Here is a 20,400-nt window from a genome sequence, read left to right on the forward strand (position 1 = left end):
GGAAGACGAGATAACGTAGAAATTATTCAAATCTCCGAACATCCAGAAACATCTTTGTGTTATTTACATTTCAGTCACTCTACTCTTTATAACCCAACTGTTTTTCTTACTTAGCCATTTTTTAATGTTCAGTCTGTTAGTTTAGCTTCATTCCTCACATAACTTATTTGATTAGCCAAATGATAATGACTTGGCGAGAATTACTAAATTCAAAATTATCTCAACCGAATTTGGGACAAACTAGTGTAATTGTTTATTCACCTTCCTTTTAACCAATCAGTTGATCCTAACAAGTGGTCCTATATAATATTTTTATTAAGTATCGATGCTATCCCTTCAATTTATATTCAAAATTCCAAATTCCTACTACTAAAAATAATGATATAAACGATTGAATTGAAAGCAAAAAAAATAAACTAAAAAAGAATTCAATGAACTCCCTAATGTCATGAGTCAGAAATGAATCAACGCATAATAAAAATAGAATAAGAATAAGTCCGAGAGCTGAATAAGCAATTCACAGTAATTTAGAATCTCAAATGCCAAAAACAAATCAATTAAAAACAAAACACCAACCACAATACACAAATAAAAAAAAATCGCATTCGATTAAAAAAAAATATATATTTGACCAAATTTTAACAACTTAGCTCACTTGATTGGTGCAATTCAATTGAAAAAAGAGTTTTTTTAAAGAAGAAATACGTTTTTTTTTTTACGAAAATTAAAAAAAGGAGAAAAGTTAAACAAAACTGACAACCATGTCGAATTTTCAACAATGATTCACCTAAGATTTTAAATATAAATAAAAAAATATTTAAAAAATTTGAGGCCTCCGCCAAGGGAAAGCCCTAGGTAAGCAGTCTCCCCCTGGAGCCAGCCATGATTCCAGGTAGTGTATTCAAAATTAGATCGAGTATCGAATCAGTCAACTTTTGAAAATCGGATTATCTGGACATCGAAACTGTTATATTATATAAAATAATAACATAATAAATAATATATTTGAAAATTTATAATATTAAATTTATATATAAATAATAAAAATATATTTACTAATATTGTGACAACATATGATTTGTACGTAGGAACCTGATTTCCTGGCCACCTTTTTTTTTTTTTTTTGGTGGCAATAGAAGTAGGGTGGAATGGCACCGGTCTCCTTGTATGACTACTGTTTCAGATGCCTTTTTATACCATCTAAATTTATGGCTCCTCCACTGTTTAGTCCATTAATCTTTTCTTCAAATTTTGAAAACTCAAAGTGATTTTCCATACCATACCATACCATACCATACCAAGACACCTGATCAAGCCAATAGAGGAAAATTACTATTATTATGTGACAAAACGTGATTTGTACGTAGAGAGGAGTGGCCAACTTGATTTCGGCCATGATAATAAATGTTGATTAGGCATGATGTGATCTTAGTGAAATGGATGAGTCGGGTAAGGGGCTCCACCGGAATAATTTAGTGTTTAGGAATTTGAGTGAAGATAATGGCTTCGATAACACCTGTAAACAAGAAAGTAACTAGTGAATGGGCGCCGGAGGAGTGTCCGGCGTAACCATTCTGATGCTTAAGTCAGCAGGTTGAAGATGAACACAAGCGAATATATGTGAGAATATATTTGAGTGCTTGAGAGTTCAAAGATTTTAGAATCTGTAAATGACATTAATACCTGCTATTTATAGTAGAAAATGGGGTAGGTATCTCGTTTCCGGTGCCACCTACTAAGTATGGCGAGTCGGTTGTCCATACTATAGCTTCTGATGACTTTTAGAACTCTCCAAACCCATATTACTCTGACAGATTAGATAGCATGTATCAATCACACTCAAATGCGTTACAATTCTCGAGGTGGCCCGAGTGGAAAGGTACCTGAATGCTTGTATGAGGGCCCGGGTTATTGATTACCCGAGAAGAGAAGAAAATGCATGGCACGTGAGGAAGGTACCCGACATATTGGCTCTGATTTGAGCTATCCAATTAATATCCCTGGTCACCCCTGACCCGGATCCTTATGGGGGTATCACCACCCATCCTAAAAATAATCGGGCTAGAGTCTGACTCGCTGTCCCGATCACTCATACTTGTACTTTCATATAAAATAATTCAGAATGTGTGAGAGCATTGGGGGCTTCAAATATCCCAGAGATGGGATGATATGCCGTGATGGATATTTCCCGGGCTTAAAGTAAGATGATGGGGCCTTATGTCTCCCGAACTTGAGATAATATGTCGGGGCCTCGTGTCTCCCGGGCTTGAGATAATATGTCAGGGCCTCATGTCTCCCTGGCTTTGAATATTGTACCGGGGCCTCATGTCTCTCGGACTTTGAATATTTTGTCGTTTAGTGCTCTCGCGCAGTCAAAGGGGTGTCATTATGACGCATGCTTTAGCATTTAAACCGCCGAAAAATCATTTTGTATTCCGAGGTAATAATGATCTTGTCTCCTCGATATCTGTACGCGTCCTTTCACCTGCCTGCATAATTTCCTAGACTCATCTTGATCGTCCGATCTGATCAAGATCAACGGTGGAGATTGATTTCCTCCTCTTATATATAGTAGTTCAGCAGTTTTTCAAAAATTACTTTCAAATTCAAAACTTCTGCCAAGCCCTTGCAAATTTCTTTCTCGATTATCCGGCGTGTGCACTCCTTCATCTCCGACGATCTTCCATTGCTTTCTTCCTCAAAACTCATAAGTATTCCTCTTTCACTAACAATGCCTGATTCTACTTCTTCCAATTCCGGGGCCAATGCACGAGGCTCGCCTAGTGATGAGTCCACCGCGCTGCGCTCCGATTCACCCCCATCTCCCCCTTGCCGTCGCATTCCTACCCAAGTTTCCAAACAAAAAAAAACCCAGCTCATCAAACCAAACCATCTTCCTCAAAACCTTCTTCCTCTTACCACTCCCGGGCTCTACAAAAGAGCAAGGGTAAAGACAAAGTCCAGGCTTCGAGCCCTCCTACCACTGAGACCCCGAGAGTTCTTTGGTTCTCCTCAATAAGCAGCACCTTGCGCTCGGGGGCGGACAAGGAACTCCGGGTCTTGGGCTCTATCCACTCCCATCTTTCCATTCTGATTCCCGGCCCCTCATATAGGGCAGACAATCCTCCTCCTAGCTACACCACCTTCTTCAGGGACCAACTTAGAAATGGTCTACGATTTCCCATCCCTTCTTTCTATATCGAGGTCGTCAAGTTCTTTGTCGTGCCTATTAACTAACTCCACCCCAAATCTTTTAGAATTATGGCCTCGGCCTATGAAATTTTTAAAATGAACAATTTTGCCATCACCCCCTTCATCCTCCATTACTTCTTTACTTGCAGACTCGGGGATAGTGCCTTCTCCCTGACAGCCCGGTTAAATGCTTGGTTCCTTGATGATATCCCTTCTTCTCAAAAGGGTTCTTTATTCAACTCCCAGGTCCCCTCCCTTGTCTCATCGGATTCACTCCTTCTGTACCGCCACAGCCTACCCTCCCAAAAACTTACAAATTCGAAGAGCCCTTCCTTATAAGACAAACATTGGTGGAGAGGCGTAAATACTCCTCCTCCACCTTTATATCCAATGAGAACCTGGTTGCCTATAAGTTGAGTGCCCGGGCTGAGGACCCCTTGGACCGGGTAATTGATGAGGTGGCTGGCTCGGGCTCTCAACCCGATAATTCTTCTATCTTCCCTTCTCCTTTATACTCCTAGTCTATACATTTTATTTTCACATTACCCTATTATTCTCTTGTGCAGATAATTCCAAAACTTAAGCAGCATTTTCCAGGAAGCGGGCAGCTGAGAAAGCAGCTCAAGAGAAGAAAATGGCAGCTCACCGAGCAGCTGCCGAAGAAAATAAAAGGCGGGCTGAGGAGGAGGCGGTCCTGAGCACTGAATCTGCCCAAGAAAACACTCTGCCCGATCAGGAGGGGACCGGTTTTCGGGTGGTGACCGAAACCACAGAGGAGGCTGAAGATCAGATTCATCTTAGGCAGAGGAAGCGAAAGGCTGCAACAGACCCGGAGCAGATCGTTCTCGAGGAGTTCCCTGAGGGTGGCCAGGGCACCTCCTAGTCCACCCAGTCACCTCTCCCCCGCCAACAACCCATTGATGAACCCTACCGAGGGCCCCTTCAAACTGATCAGCCTACCCGGGCTGATATCTTTTTTGAGGGGGCTACTTTAACCGGTATTCAGTTCCTCAAGCAGATGCTCATCCCTGCTGAGGAAGCATTTTTTAAAAGCTCTGCCAGGTGCCAGATTCCTGGAGGGCTCGAACCGGATCTTGTCTGTAAGTCTTCTCTTCTCTCCTTTATTTCTTTTTTTAAATTTTTTTGTACAGGCTACTCAGATGATAGTCTCGGCCTTGGAGGAGGTGGCCGCAGTGGCCACTAAGAAAGGTCAACAAGCCCTGGCCAGGGAAGACCTCTTCGGGAAGATGCAAGAAAAGCTGGCCCAGGTTACTAGGGCTCATGAAAAAGAGACTGCCGGTCTCAAGGCCTCTCTTGAAATGGCCACACAAAAACTGGCCTCTGCCCAGACTACCCGGGATGAAGGCTTGGACCGAGAGGAGAATTTACAAAGGAGGATTTCCTTCCTGGAATCCAGAACTCGTTTTCTCTAAGATGAAGCCATCGTACAGCAGCATCGAGCAGTTACTGCTGAAGAAAAGCTAAGGGCCTTGCAGCTTACCCAGGAGAAATGGCGGGCCCTTTTCCTCCACTCCTCGGAATTTCAAGCGGCTGTTGAAGATAAGTCCTACAATTACTTAAAAGTTGGCTTTGAGAAGTGCCAGGAGCAATTCGAGGAAGAGGGTATTATCCCGGCAGGCAAGGAAGGCTTCCCGGATATTGATAAGGCCATAGACTCCCTTCCCAAGGACGATGCAGCTGGTAAAGAGACCGAGGAGGCTCCTAAGAAAGCCGAGGAGCAATCTGTCCTCGTAGATTTAGAATAGGATTTTACTATTTTATTCCTTTGCAATTTTCTTTTGTATTTCTCAGCCTCCAAGCTTTTATTAATGAAAATTTTTTTCTTTCCTTCCACTCTTCCTTAATAATATACTGATAAATCTTCAAAAACCCGGGTAACATGATTGCTTTGTATGCAAAAAATCAAAAAATTTCTAAGTGTTGAGAACTAACCGGTAACTTTGAATAAGTAGTCGGGGTTCCGGTCCATGTAGTGAACAAAAAACCCCATACTATAGCAAATGATCGAGATGTAGAAAACTTAAACCCGGGTATAAAGCCCTTGTATGTATAGCCCAAGTGCAAAAACTGGGCAAGAGAGCATGTCTCGGGATCTGGAATTGTCGAGGTGTGGTGCCCAGAGCCAGGGTGTAGTGCCCTGGGCTTTGAATGTTCGAGGTGTGGTTCCCCAAGCCAGGGTGTAGTGCCCTGGGTTTTTTGTTAATCGAGGTGTGTTTCCTAGAGCCAGGGTGTAGTGCCCTGGGCTTATTGTTGATCGAGGTGTGGTTCCCGGAGCCAGGGTGTAGTGCCTTGGGATTTTTGTTGATCGAGGTGTGGTTCCTCGAGCCAAGGTGTAGTGCCTTGGGCTTATTGTTGATCGAGGTGTGGTTTCTCGAGCCAGGGTGTAGTGCCCTAGGCTTTTTGTTGATCGAGGTGTGGCTCCCAGAGCCAGGGTGTATTTTCCTGGGCTTTTTGTTGATCAAGGTGTGGTTCCCCGAGCTAGGATGTAGTGCCATGGGCTTTGAATGGTCGAGATGTGGTTCCCCGAGCTATAGTGTAGTGCCCTGGGCTTTTTGTTGATCGAGGTGTGGTTCCTCGAGCAATGGTGTAGTGCCCTAGGCTTATTTTTGATCGAGGTGTGGTTCTCCGAGCCAAGGTGTAGTGCCCTGGGGTTTTTGTTGATCGAAGTGTGGTTCCCTGAGCCAGGGTGTAGTGCCCTGGGCTTATTGTTGATCGAGGTGTGGTTATCCGAGCCAGAGTGTAGTGCCCTGGGCTTTTTGTCGATCGAAGTGTGGTTTCCCGAGCCAGGGTATATTGCCCTGGGCTTTTAATTAATCGGGGCTTTGTACTTCCCGGGTGAATAATAATTAGATGCACAATACTTCTCTGAGAAAAAAGATTCTTCATTATATCTTCAAATAAATATTACATCGGTCAAGCATAGTACTTCTTTAAATTAAATACATTCCAAGGCCTTTTGAGAGAACGTCCTTGGGCATCTTCAGATAGAAAGCTCCCGAGCTAATCCTCCGGGTTATTTTATAAGGTCCTTCCCACGGGGCTTCCAGCTTTCCAACATCCCCAGCTGGATTGACTTTCTTCATTACTAGATCCCCTACTTGGAAGTCTCGGATTCGGACTTTCCTGTTATATGATTTCATAACCCGGCCTCGGTATGCTTCCATTCGAATCAATGTTCGATCTCTCTTCTTCTCTACCAAGTCCAACTCCATGGCCCAGCTTTGATCATTGTTGTCCGAGTAAGATTCTACCCGGGAAGAAATTTGCCCAATTTCAACTGGTAGGACTGCTTCAGAGTCATATACCAAGTTAAAAGAAGTTTCTTGAGCGAGTGCCCGGGGAGTGGTTCTCTATGCCCAGAGAACATTGGGTAATTCTTCCAACCAGTCTTTTCCTTTGTCTTGGAACCTGGTTTTCAATGCTTGTACAATAATTCTATTCACAACTTCTGTTTGGCCATTAGCCTGAGGGTAGGCAACATAGGTGAAAGACAGAGTAATCTTCATTTCCCGGAACCAAGATGTAATCTCCTTACCCTGGAACTGTCTTCCATTATCTGAAATCAGTCTCCTGAGTACTCCAAATCGGCACACTATGTTTTCCGTAAAAACTTTAAAACTTCTTGTTCAGTGATTTTTGCTAAAGACTCGACTTCTACCCACTTGGAAAAATAATCTACAGCCACCTGCAATAATTTCTTCTGAGCCCGGGCAATTGGGAAGGAACCCACAATGTCCATACCCCACTGATCAAAGGGTAAGATGCCCAAATAGGCTTCATAGGAGTGGCCGGGCTTTGCTGAAAATTTGAGTGTTGTTTACAACCCTCACAAGCCCGGACCACTCGAGCAGAGTCTTGGCTGATAGTTGGCCACAAGAATCCAGCAAGCATTGTCTTCCGGGCCAAAGATATTCCTCCGAGATGGTCAGCACAACATCCTTCATGAATCTCCCGGAGGACATAATCCACTTCTCCCTCAGATAAGCATTTCAATAAGGGTCCCTGAAATGATCTCATGTATAAGATATTATTTAAGAGAACAAACATGAGAGCTTGTCTCTTAATTTTTTGAGCTCGGGTTCCGTCTTCTGGTAATTCATTATTTACAATGAACTTTATCATTACTAGATCCCCTACTTGGAAGTCTCGGATTCGGACTTTCCTGTTATATGATTTCATAACCCGGCCTCGGTATGCTTCCATTCGAATCAATGCTCGATCTCTCTTCTTCTCTACCAAGTCCAACTCCATGGCCCAGCTTTGATCATTGTTGTCCGAGTAAGATTCTACCCGGGAAGAAATTTGCCCAATTTCAACTGGTAGGACTGCTTCAGAGTCATATACCAAGTTAAAGGAAGTTTCTTGAGTGAGTGCCCGGGGAGTGGTTCTCTATGCCCAGAGAACATTGGGTAATTCTTCCAACCAGTCTTTTCATTTTCCTTGCAACCTGGTTTTCAATTCTTGTACAATAATTCTATTCACAACTTCTGTTCGGCCATTAGCCTGAGGGTAGACAACAGAGAGGAAAGACTGAGTAATCTTCATTTTCAGGCACCAAGATGTAATATCCCTACCCTGGAACTGTCTTCCATTATCTGAAATCAGTCTCCTGGGTACTCCAAATCGGCACACTATGATTTCCATAAAAACTTTAAAACTTCTTGTTCAGTGATTTTTGTTAAAGACTCGACTTCTACCCACTTGGAAAAATAATCTACAGCCACCTGCAAAAATTTCTTCTGAGCCCGGGCAATTGGGAAGGAACCCACAATGTCCATACCACACTGATCAAAGGGGCAAGATGCACAAATAGGCTTCATAGGAGTGGCCGGTCTATGCTGAAAATTTGAGTGTTGTTTACAACCCTCACAATCCCGGACCACTCGAGCAGAGTCTTGGCTGATAGTTGGCCACCAGAATCCAGCAAGCATTGTCTTCCGGGCCAAAGATATTCCTCCGAGATGGTCAGCACAACATCCTTCATGAATCTTCCGGAGGACATAATCCACTTCTCCCTCAGATAAGCATTTCAATAAGGGTCCCTGAAATGATCTCATGTATAAGACATTATTTAAGAGAACAAACATGGGAGCTTGTCTCTTAATTTTTTGAGCTCGGGTTTCGTCTTCTGGTAATTCATTATTTACAATGAAATTTATCATTACTAGATCCCCTACTTGGAAGTCTGGGATTCGGACTTTCCTGTTATATGATTTCATTACCCGGCCTCGGTATGCTTCCATTCGAATCAATGTTCGATCTCTCTTCTTCTCTACCAAGTCCAACTCCATGGCCCAGCTTTGATCATTGTTGTCCGAGTAAGGGTCCTTGAAATGATCTCACGTATAAGACATTATGTAAGAGAACAAACATGAGAGCTTGTCTCTTAATATTTTGAGCTCGGATTATGTCTTCAGGTAATTCATTATTTACAATGAACTTTATCAGGGATGTCATCCAGAAGTCTTCAGGTGTTGGCAGTGCTTCTTCTTCTGCGGAGAGGACTAACCGGGAAACATGTAGTACTTCCCGGGTACTGGCTTCTGACAAAGAAGCAGTCATTTTTTCCAAATCATCTGCCTCCTCATTTTCTTCCCGGGGTATCTGTTCAATACTCTAATCTACAAAGATTTTTGACTGGGATTTGTTGAGCTCTAGATATTTGAGCATCCTATCATCTTTAGCCTCATACACACCCTTGATCTGATGGGTAATAAATTGTGAATCAGAATACAAAATAATCCGGGAAGCTCCAACTTCCCGGGCAGCTTTGATGCCGACAAGAACGGCCTCATACTCGGCCTCATTGTTAGTTACCCGGGAATCAATTCTCAGGGCCAACTTAACCTGTTCTCCCAGGGGAGATATTACTATCACCCCTACTCCACATCCAGCAAGGCTAGACCCCCCAACCAGAAAAACTCTCCATACCTCCTCTTCATCGGACTGAACCATCTTAGATAGAAAATCTGATAAAGCATGTGCTTTGATCGCAACCCGGGGCTTATACTCAATAGCATACTCTCCTAATTCCACTGTCCACTTGATCATCCACCCAGATACCTCTGAGTGAGTCATAATTTTCCCCAAAGGGCTATTGGTGAGCGCTATGATCTGATGTGACAGGAAATACGGTCGCAGCTTCCTGACAGTCATAATCATGGCCAAGGCAATCTTCTCTACTTCACTGTACCGAAGCTCGGGACCTCTCAGAGCATGAGTGACATAATAGACAGGCCTCTGATAAGAGCCTTCTTCCTTTATCAGTGCTGAGCTGACAGCATACTCTGTAGTAGATAAATAAACAAACAATTTTTCCCCAGGCTCCGGCTTTACCAATATAGGAAGCTCTGCAAGATAGATCTTCAAATCCTGGAAGGCCTGCTCACATTCTCATCCCATCCAAATTGTTGGGCCTTTCTTAGGACTTGAAAGAAAGGATAACTTCTGTGTGCTGACCGAGATATAAATCGAGAAAGAGAAGAAATCCTCCCGGTCAGCTTCTGCACTTCTTTGACAGATCGGGGAGATGACATGCACAATACAGACTTGAATTTCTCTGGATTCACCTCAATTCCCCGGTCTGTCTGAAAGGAATCGATTTTAGGTTACCTAAAGCGCAACACAAGTTCAAAAATTGATTTCAAGAGTATAAATTCCGGCCACCTTGTGTACTAGTGTGTATCATATACAAAAACACAAACTATGACATACATAGAGTGTTTTAAAGATTTACCTATCAATCTTAAAAGATTGATGATAGCTCCAACTAAGGTGTAAAAACCTTAGCTCTTGAATGGCAAGACAATCTTCAAGCTTCCCTTTGAGCCCACCTTGCTCAAATATTAAGCCCACCACCAACTAGCTAGAACCACTCTAATTTTGCACTAAAAAAATTAGAGCATTTTTCTTTGAGAAGTGTATTGTTTCCTCAACCATTGAAGAACAAAAATTGGGAGAGAAAATGAGAGGAATTTCGGCCATGGGAAGGAGAGAAGAGAGGGAGGAGAGTTTTCTTGGTGTGTGAAAAAGTAGTGTCCAACTTTGCATGCCATGCCTTGTTTTTTGCAAAAGTTGTCTCCAACCTTTCACCTTCCCATGCATGCTTTTTGAGTGGGCTTGTAACAATTACAAAGGGCCCATGGACTTTTATTTAAATTGTCTCAAACATATTTGAGCCCAATTAAATCTTACTTGAATTACTCAAGTCCACTAGTTTAAATAATTATTCCAATTGTACTCTACAAGGCCCAATTTAAATAATTCAACACTTGAATTAATTTAATTATTTGAACTCTACTAGGTCCACTAGTGTTTAATTAATTCAACACTTCAATTAATTTAATTTAGTCCATAATAATGTTTGTGAAAATCACAATTTTCAAATACATTATTTATTTGGCCAACTTTTAATTTAGGAACACATTCATAAATTAAAAGTCACATTTCTCTCATAGAAGTCACACTTCTATTTTTCCCTACGCTTATAAACTCATTTATAAGCCGTTCAACACTTTGAACTATTTTAACTTCTCAACGGGATCTAGAAAACTAATACTTGTGTGGCCATCAATGGTTCATTGATACAACTAGCCGTGGGTTCACATCTCCATATGATTCGGACTAAACATGTCCTTATTTGAGCATACCCCAACTGCTCCATTCTTACTTATCAACTCCTTGATAACAAGAACGTCAGAACTCAAGTCTGATAGTACCCAACCAATCATGTTAATCGCCTAGCAGCATCGCTTACATGATTCCCTAGGTATCAAATGATAGTTTTTGCAAGAACCATTCAATTATGGTTAGCGTACAGTACGGTCCCTTCAACTCATATATCCCGACCGATTCGAACAACCATTGGTTTATAGAGAGTTGTCAATGAATCGATACTATGTGTCATGTCGTAGTTGCATCGATGGTGTAATCTATGAAACCCCTTTCATAATTACCACCGTACTTTGATCAGAAATTTCAACCTACATATACATGAGAACACATAGGATATCCATACCCGAAGGTAAGCGGTGAATCCCCGACTACAATGCATCGACTCCTATATGTTTCGATAGAACACCCAACCTTGCCACTTGATGACCCCATGAGAGTCGGTAAACAAGTCAAAGTGTAATTCTAGCACATAGAGTCTCAATGTTGTCCCGGGTCATAAGGACTAATGATGTACAACCATAAACTAGGACTTTTCCACTCGATAAGTGAGAACCACTTGGAAATTCGTTTATGGAGGGTTGTTCAGTGCACTCTACCAGGAGCACCTATCTGCATGCTCGGACATCACAATGTCCCCTACCAATGAAACATGGTACTCACATCGCAGATACTAGTCTTGAACTCGAGCGGCCTATATCCTTCTTAGGGCGGCTGAATCGACTAGGAACTGTTTAGAATATACAGTATTTCAAATATGAGTTTCATGATAATCATCACATGAGCATCTCATATTCTTTCTACTATTTGTATATTCAAGGGCTTTATCTATGCAACTAGCATGTGTATACAGATAAAGATGTGCCAAAACAATAATTTCAAATATTATTAAAATAAAGATTGCTTATACATAGAGTTTCATTGTGAACACTCGGCCAACATTTGGCTCGACGGGCACCTACTCTAACAATCTCCCACTTGCACTAGAGCCAACTACCAAAATGCTTCAAACCCATTGATTCGCGAAGCATCTCGAATAATGGTCTAGGTAAAGGCTTAGCTAGTGGATCAACAACATAATCTGCGGAGCCGACTTTGTCAATTGACACTTCTCCTCTTTCCACAATGTCTCAGAGGATGTGGTACTTTCTCAATACGTGTTTTGGATTTCTGATGAGACCATGGCTCCTTTGCTTAAGCTATAGCTCCCGTGTTGTCACACAACACCGGGACAGGAGCAAATCCATTAGGAATTATGCCCAACACTTGGCGAAATTCCTTATCCAAACAGCCTCCTTTTCTGCATCTGATGCAGCAATGTATTCGGCCTCAGTGGTGGAATCCGCAGTACTATCTTGCTTGGAACTCTTCCAAAAGACAGCAGCACCATTGAGCATGAATACGAACCCAGAGGTTGATTTCGAGTCATCGATATCGCTTTGGAAGCTAGAGTCGGTATAGCCTTCCCATTTCATTTCTCCACCCCATAGACCAAGAACAACTTATTAGTCCTTCTCAAATACTTGAGGATGTCTTTCACAGCTTTCCAGTGTGGAAGACCAGGGTTCGATTGATATCTACTCACTACACTTAGTGCGAAAACCACGTTAGGACGTGTAGATATCATGCCATACATGATGCTACCAATTGCAGATGCATAAGGAATTCTTGTCATCGCCGCTATCTCTGCATCAGTCTTGGGAGACATAGACTTGGATAGGGACACGCCATGACACATTGGTAGATGTCCTCTCTTGGACTCATCCATCGAGAACCGCTTCACGATGGTATCAATGTATGTGGACTGGGTGAGACCAAGCAATCTTTTGATCTATCTATATAGATCTGTATTCCCAATACAAAAGATGCTTCACCCCAGTCCTGCATCGAGAACTTACTCGCTAACCATATCTTAGTTGATTGCAACATTCCTACATCATTCCCAATGAGTAGAATGTCATCAACATACAGCACCAGGAATGTCACAACACTCCCACTGACCTTATTATACACACAGGGTTCCTCAGGATTCTTAGTAAAACCAAACTCTTTGATTGTACTATCGAATATAAGGTTCCAACTTCTAGATGCCTGCTTTAGACCATAAATGGATCTTTGAAGTTTGCATACCATATGCTCACTTCCGACAGATGTAAACCCTTCAGGTTGAGACAAGTAAATCTCTTCCTTAATATCCTCATTAAGAAAGGCTGTCTTTACATCGATCTGCCATATCTCACAGTCATACCATGCAACTATGGCTAGCAATATCCTTATAGACTTGAACATTGCAACTGGAGAAAAGGTTTCCTCAAAGTTAACTCCTTGTCTTTGAGTATATCCTTTTGCAACCAATCGCGTCTTGAAGGTCAATACCTTCCCATCCGCCCCAAGTTTCCTCTTGTAAATCCATTTACACCCTATGGGAACAATTCCCTTAGGTGGATCCACGAGATTACACACTTGGTTCGAATGCATTGAATTCATCTCAGATTCCATTGCTTCAAGCCACTTGGATGAATCGGCATCAGATAACGCTTCCTTGAAGGTCCTTGGATCACATCCATGGTTAGGCTCATCGTGGCCCTTTTCAAGAAGCAGACCATACCTCATAGGTGGTCTCGAGACTCTCTCGGATCTTCTAGGAGCTTGTATCTCCTCTCTTGGCTCTTCGGGTGTGGTTTTTCTAATTTTGGGTGTCTCTCGAACCTCTTCGAGTTCTATCATCTCGCCTTTTCTATCCAATAGAAATTCATTTTCCAAAAAGGTTGCATTCCTAGAAACAAACACATTTGTTTCTTGGGGATGATAGAAGTAGTATCGAACCAAATTCTTTGGATATCCCACAAAGTAACATAAAATAGATCGACTATCCAATTTATCTCCCACTACCTACTTCACATAAGCAGGGCACCCCCATATTCTAAGATAAGAATATTTGGGTGACTTAACAATCCATATCTCATATGGTGTCTTGTCAACTGCCTTTAATGGACATTGTTTAACAACAGTGCTGCTGTTTCAAGCGCGTATCCCCAAAAAGATGGCGGCAACTCCGTGAACCCCATCATAGACCGAACCATGTCCATCAAAGTCCGGTTACGATGCTCCGAAACACCATTTAACTGCAGTGTAGCGGACGGAGTCTACTGCGAGAGAATCCCATTCTCCCTAAGATACTCTTGGAACTCGGCACTCAAGTACTCACCACCTCGATCCAATCGAAGTGTCTGGATGCTTCGTCTCAATTTCTTCTCTACTTCATCTCTGAATTCTTTGAACCTTTCAAAGGCTTCAGACTTGTATTTCGTCAAATACACATACCCATACCTCGAAAAGTCATCGGTAAAGGTGATGAAGTAGGCATGTTCATGCTTAGTGGTAATGCTAATCGGACCGCACACATCGGTATGGATCAAATCCAATAATCCTTTGGCTCGCTCCACATGGCCCTTAAAGGGAATCTTGCAAATAGCGGATTCAAGTGAGGTAATTAGGTCCAGTTAATATGTGTTTGTCGAGTATTGCAAATAGAGGATTGCGTATCGAAGACATTGTCATAATTTGTACTGAAAAGTAAAACAGATAAATGTTGATGACTATTTTAAAATATTTAGTAAGATATAAAGTATGGACTTTTACTTTATAAATGTTCGCTCCCACTGTTTTGACATTTTCACTACCCTCTAGTGAAAACGGGAAACTCCTTTCCTCAGTAGGTACGTAAGGTCCAATTAGTGAATTATGATCCCGAATAATATCAGCCAATCACAATTCCTAAAAGGTAGTTTCCAATTGCATCACAATGCAACCCTTAACGTAAACTTTTGTCTCACGTTCGATTAGGACCCAATAATATGACGTCGTACATCTTCACCTGTCAAGCCTTACCCATCGATGTTGAACCTTAATGGACGGTCGCCATGAGTTCCCCCAATAATATGAGCGGAAATCATGGGAGTTCCACGTAGTTCACATCACCATGTCAATGGATGTCACAGCTTTCCGGCACCCAGGCCCCCCGATAATATGAGCCGAGCCCCGAGCACAGATAGCGTTCATCATGCACCCATTGTCGATGGAAGACATGGAAATTATAAACAAATTTATAATTCCCCTTTTCGGGCTTGATATTAATTTCTAATCTTATTCAAAATGAGGGTTTTTTAATTTTTAAAAGGTCTCATCATTAATTTTATTTTAAAAGCTCGCCATGTTTGATCGTATGTTTGCCGGATTCATGCAACTTTGTTATTATCATAATAATAACGCACATACTCATTATTTATAACATAACATGCATATATTATAAGCAGTAAACAAACAAAGATGATCAATCGCCCCAATACTAATGGCCCGTGTGAGCTAAACACGGGCCTAGGTCCAATCCTAGGGAAATGCATGGGATGCAAATGCAAATATTACATTAGCTTCTATTATTTACATGTCTTCGATCTTCATAATCATCATGGCCACCATCTTCCAATCTTGATCATCCACTATACTAATATTTACAAATAAATATCCATGGCAAATAGGGATATATCTCATGGGGGTGGGAACGGGCCATAAACCAAGCTCACTTTATAAATTGATAATTATTACAATCATTCAACACAAAATATCCTAGCATACACCTAGCAAATTGGGCTTGGGCTTTTGATCATCCTTCATGCACAATATCACATATCATACACCATCAATTAATTATCACAATAATTAATTGATCTAATATTATATATCTTGATCCAATCACTAACTGCCACGATTATAAACTAAATTAACAAAGTATACAAACACCTTTGTGTACTTTCTAATTAATTTATTTATAACCGAATTTCTTGCAAATCACAATTTACTATTACTATTAAAGTCCAACTTCAATTATTTATTTCATGAGAAAATATTTGCAACTTTTTTAAATTTAAACTTAAGGGCCCAAAAAATTAATTTTTCACCAAAAACATTTTGGGCCATTTAAATTTCACAAATATGTTAGCCATCTAATGGCCCAACAACATCAAGTCCCATGACACTTTGATAATCCAAAATACTTTTGGAAACCCTAGTCGTCATCGCCGTCGCTATAGCCCTAGCTGCCCGAAATGGGCAGCAACCATGCGCCGAAACACCCCCAAAAAACCGGCCCTCGATTCGTTGTGTCGATTATCTCACGCGGTTAGAAATTGACCTCAATATAATATTATGTATATGCTACAAAAACTAGTACCCTTAACTCATGATACCACTTTTAAGGAATCGATTTTACGTGACCGAAAGCGCAACGGAAGTTCAAAAATTGATTTCAAGAGTATAAATTTCGGCCACCTTGTGTACTAGTGTGTATCATATACAAAAACACAAACTATGACATACATAGGGTGTTTTAAAGATTTACCTATCAATCTTAAAAGATTGATGATAGCTCCAACTAAGGTGTAAACACCTTAGCTCTTGAATGGCAAGACAATCTTCAAGCTTCCCTTTGAGCCCACCTTGCTCAAATATTAAGCCCACCACCAACTAGCTAGAACCACTCTAATTTTGCACTAAAAAAATTAGAGCATTTTTCTTTGAGAAGTGTATTGTTTCCTCAACCATTGAAGAACAAAAATTGGGAGAGAAAATGAGAGGAATTTCGGCCATGGGAAGGAGAGGAGAGAGGGAGGAGAGTTTTCTTGGTGTGTGAAAAAGTAGTGTCCAACTTTTGCATGCCATGCCTTGTTTTTTGCAAAAGTTGTCTCCAACCTTTCACCTTCCCATGCATGCTTTTTGAGTGGGCTTGTAACAATTACAAAGGGCCCATGGACTTTTATTTAAATTGTCTCAAACATATTTGAGCTCAATTAAATCTTACTTGAATTACTCAAGTCCACTAGTTTAAATAATTATTCCAATTGTACTCTACAAGGCCCAATTTAAATAATTCAACACTTGAATTAATTTAATTATTTGAACTCTACTAGGTCCACTAGTGTTTAATTAATTCAACACTTCAATTAATTTAATTTAGACCATAATAATGTTTGTGAAAATCACAATTTTCAAATACATTATTTATTTGGCCAACTTTTAATTTAGGAACACATTCATAAATTAAAAGTCTCATTTCTCTCATAGAAGTCACGCTTCTATTTTTCCCTACGCTTATAAACTCATTTATAAGCCGTTCAACACTTTGAACTATTTTAACTTCTCAACGGGATCTAGAAAGCTAGTACTTGTGTGGCCCTCAATGGTTCATTGAAACAACTAGCCGTGGGTTCATATCTCCATGTGATTCGGACTAAACATGTCCTTGTTTGAGCATACCCCAATTGCTTCATTCTTACTTATCAACTCCTTGATAACAAGAACGTCAGAACTCAAGTCTGATAGTACCCAACCAATCATGTTAAACGCCTAGCAGCATCGCTTACATGACTCCCTAGGTATCAAATGATAGTGCCTGCAAGAACCATTCAATTATGGTTAACGTACAGTACGTTCTCTTCAACTCATATATCCCGACCGATTCGACAACCATTGGTTTATCGAAACTTGTCAATGAATCGATACTATGTGTCATGTCGTAGTTTCATCGATGGTGTAATCTATGAAACCCTTTTCAAAATTACCACCATAATCTGATCAGTGATTTCAACCTACATACACATGAGAACACATAATATATCCATACCCGAAGGTAAGCGGTGAATCCCCGACTACAATGCATCGACTCCTATATGTTTCAACAGAACACCCAACCTTGCCACCTGATGACCCCATGAGAGTCGTTAAACAAGTCAAAGTGTAATTCTAGCACATAGAGTCTCAATGTTGTCCCGGGTCATAAGGACTAATGGTGTACAACCATAAACTAGGACTTTTCCACTCGATAAGTGAGAACCAATTGGAAAGCCCTTTATGGAGGGTTGTTCAGTGCACTCTACCAGGAGCACTTATCTGCAAGCTCGGACATCACAATGTCCCCTACCAATGAAACATGATACTCACATCGCAGATACTATTCTTGAACTTGAGCGCCTATATCCTTCTTAGCGGCGGCTGAATCGATTAGGAACTGTTTATAATATACAGTATCCAAATATGACTTTCATGATACTCATCATATGAGCATCTCATATTCTTTCTACTATTTGTATATTCAAGGGCTTTATCTATGCAACTAGCATGGGTATACAGATAAAGATGTGCCAAAACAATAATTTCAAATATTATTAAAATAAAGATTGCTTATACATAGAGTTTCATTGTGAACACTCGGCCAACACTTGGCTCGACGGGCACCTACTCTAACACTATCACTATAAACACCAAAAACTTGCCACTCTTCACGCCAAAGATACACTTGGCCGGGTTGAGCTTAATTCCATAATGCATCAGAGTGGCGAAAGTTTCCTCCAAATCAGCAATGAAGTCCGCAACTTCTTTAGACTTGCCCAGATTATCATCTACATATACTTTCCACATTCCGGCCCAACTGATTCTCATTCATGAGACACTGGTAAGTGGCCCCTGCATTCTTCAACCCGAAAGGCATTACAACGTAACAAAACTACCTCCCGAGGTGATGAAGATGGCCTTATCTTGATCATTCTTGACCATGGGGATTTGATGATACCCCTGGTAAGCGTCCATGAAACTCAGCAGTTCAAAGCCCGATGTGGAGTCTACCAATTGATCAATATGTGGCAATGGATAATGTTCTTTGGGGAAAGCTTTATTGAGGTCCCGGAAATCTACACACATTCTCCACTTCCCGGTAGATTTTGGAACCAACACCACATTCGAGAGCCAGGTAGGAAATTGAATTTTCCGAATGTGGTCGGCCTTCAGTAGATCTCTCACATGTTCATCAATAACTTTGTCCTTTTCAGGACCAAAGTGTCTCTTCTTTTGCTTTACCGGGTGAGACCCCGGGAGAATATTTAATTGATGCTCCAATATCAGGGGTGAGATCCTTGTCAACTCCTACTGGGACCCAACAAAAACATGAATATTAGTTCTTAAACCATTGATCAAACTGACCCGAGTGGGTGAATTGAGGTTTCGAGCCACCCGGATCAGCTAGCCTGGTCCGACTTCTACAATTTCTTGCTCTTCCTCAGCCACAAAATGCACATCTCCCTTCTCCACTACTCTCCCTCCTATCTCCTCAATTCTTGCCTTCTTCCCCTCTTTCTTGGCTTTACTCTGGTCAACCCGAACTGTCTCTACATAAAATTTTCGAGAAGAAGGTTGATCTTCCCAGACCTCACCTACTCGGCCTCCCACAGGGAACTTGATCTTTTGATGATAAGTAGATGCTACGGCCTTTAGTTCATTCATGGCCGGCCGTCCCAATATGATGTTATGTGATGATGGGGAATCCACCATAGTGAAAGTTGTCATCACTGTCTTTTTAAGATCCTGGGAGCCCAAATTCAATGGCAAGATAATCTCCCCTTCCGGATAAACCACATGGTCAGCAAAGCCAAAGAGTGCAGTCTCCACGGTTTCCAGCTGAAATCCTTGCAAATCCATCTGCACAAAGGCATCCTTAAAGATAACATTCATAGAACTGCCCGAGTCCACAAAGACTCTCAGAATATCATAATTGGTCACCCGAGCTTAGATGACCAGGGTATCATTATGGGGAAAATTTACCCTCTGAATCTTCAGGGCCAAAAATGATCACTGCTTCATTTCTCCTCACCCCTTCCACTTCCATACAATCCCTCATACTTCTTGATTTCCTCGCCCGGTTGGAGTCTCCATCAGTGGAGCCTCCTGATATCATTTTTATTAATCCCGCAGAAAGGGGTGAAGATTTCTTCCTCTCTGTCTCCTGATCTCTCCTCTTACCGGGGTCATTTCTCGGGACATCTCTTGAATCAACCTCGGGTGCTGGGTCCTTGCTACCGAGAAGTCCAAGGCGTCCCTCTCGGCCTCTTACTGGATTTATTATGTCCTTGGATAGAGGGCGGGACATAATCTCTTTTCATAGTTTTGCATTCCCCACTATTATGGTAACAGACCCCATGAAGAGTACATAATCCCTTCTTTTCAGGCCGGGTGAGTTGATAATCCGGAGCCAAATCTCTACTACACTCCTGAACCTCCCTATCCCGGGTAATTTTTAAAGGCACATGATGAGAAAAATGCCCCTGATTGTTCTTCCTCGGACCTCTCTCCTCGGGCTTTACCACCCGGTCTCCCCTCTCCTTCCTCCCCGCTTCTCTTTTCTGCTTCTGGGCTTCCTCCATGTTGATATACTTTTCTGCCCGGGACAATAGGTCTTCAAAATCCCCGGGCACCTTCTTAGTCAAAGATCGAAAAAACTCACCTTCCATCAAGCCCTGGGTGAATGCAGTTGTCTTCGTTTTGGTGGCAAGTGGGAACATCCAGAGCCACTCTGTTAAATCTCCTAATATAAGCCCTCAAACTCTCATCTGGGCTCTGTTGAACTTCAAAAAGACTAAAAGCAGTCTTTTGTACTTCTTGCTGCTTCTGAAATGTTGTGAAAACACCTTC

General features: G+C 41.6%; 2 protein-coding genes across 2 annotated transcripts; both read right to left on the reverse strand.

Moving 5' to 3' along the window:
* Window positions 1–8,829: 8,829 nt before the first annotated feature.
* LOC140817977 (uncharacterized) lies at window positions 8,830–18,357 on the reverse strand. Its single transcript, XM_073177769.1, has 2 exons — window positions 18,202–18,357; window positions 8,830–9,594 (listed from the first exon to the last, which is right to left on the reverse strand). Exons 1-2 carry the CDS (start codon window positions 18,355–18,357, stop codon window positions 8,830–8,832), a joined length of 921 nt encoding a protein of 306 aa, XP_073033870.1.
* Window positions 18,358–18,426: 69 nt separating this feature from the next.
* On the reverse strand, window positions 18,427–19,443 carry LOC140817978 (uncharacterized). The gene is made up of 2 exons (XM_073177770.1): window positions 18,976–19,443; window positions 18,427–18,858 (listed from the first exon to the last, which is right to left on the reverse strand). The coding sequence occupies exons 1-2, from the start codon at window positions 19,441–19,443 to the stop codon at window positions 18,427–18,429; spliced, it is 900 nt and encodes a 299-aa protein (XP_073033871.1).
* Window positions 19,444–20,400: the final 957 nt, after the last annotated feature.

The sequence above is a fragment of the Primulina eburnea genome, chromosome 17 (assembly GCF_022965805.1).
Source record: "Primulina eburnea isolate SZY01 chromosome 17, ASM2296580v1, whole genome shotgun sequence".
In the NCBI taxonomy this organism is placed as follows: Eukaryota; Viridiplantae; Streptophyta; class Magnoliopsida; order Lamiales; family Gesneriaceae; genus Primulina; species Primulina eburnea.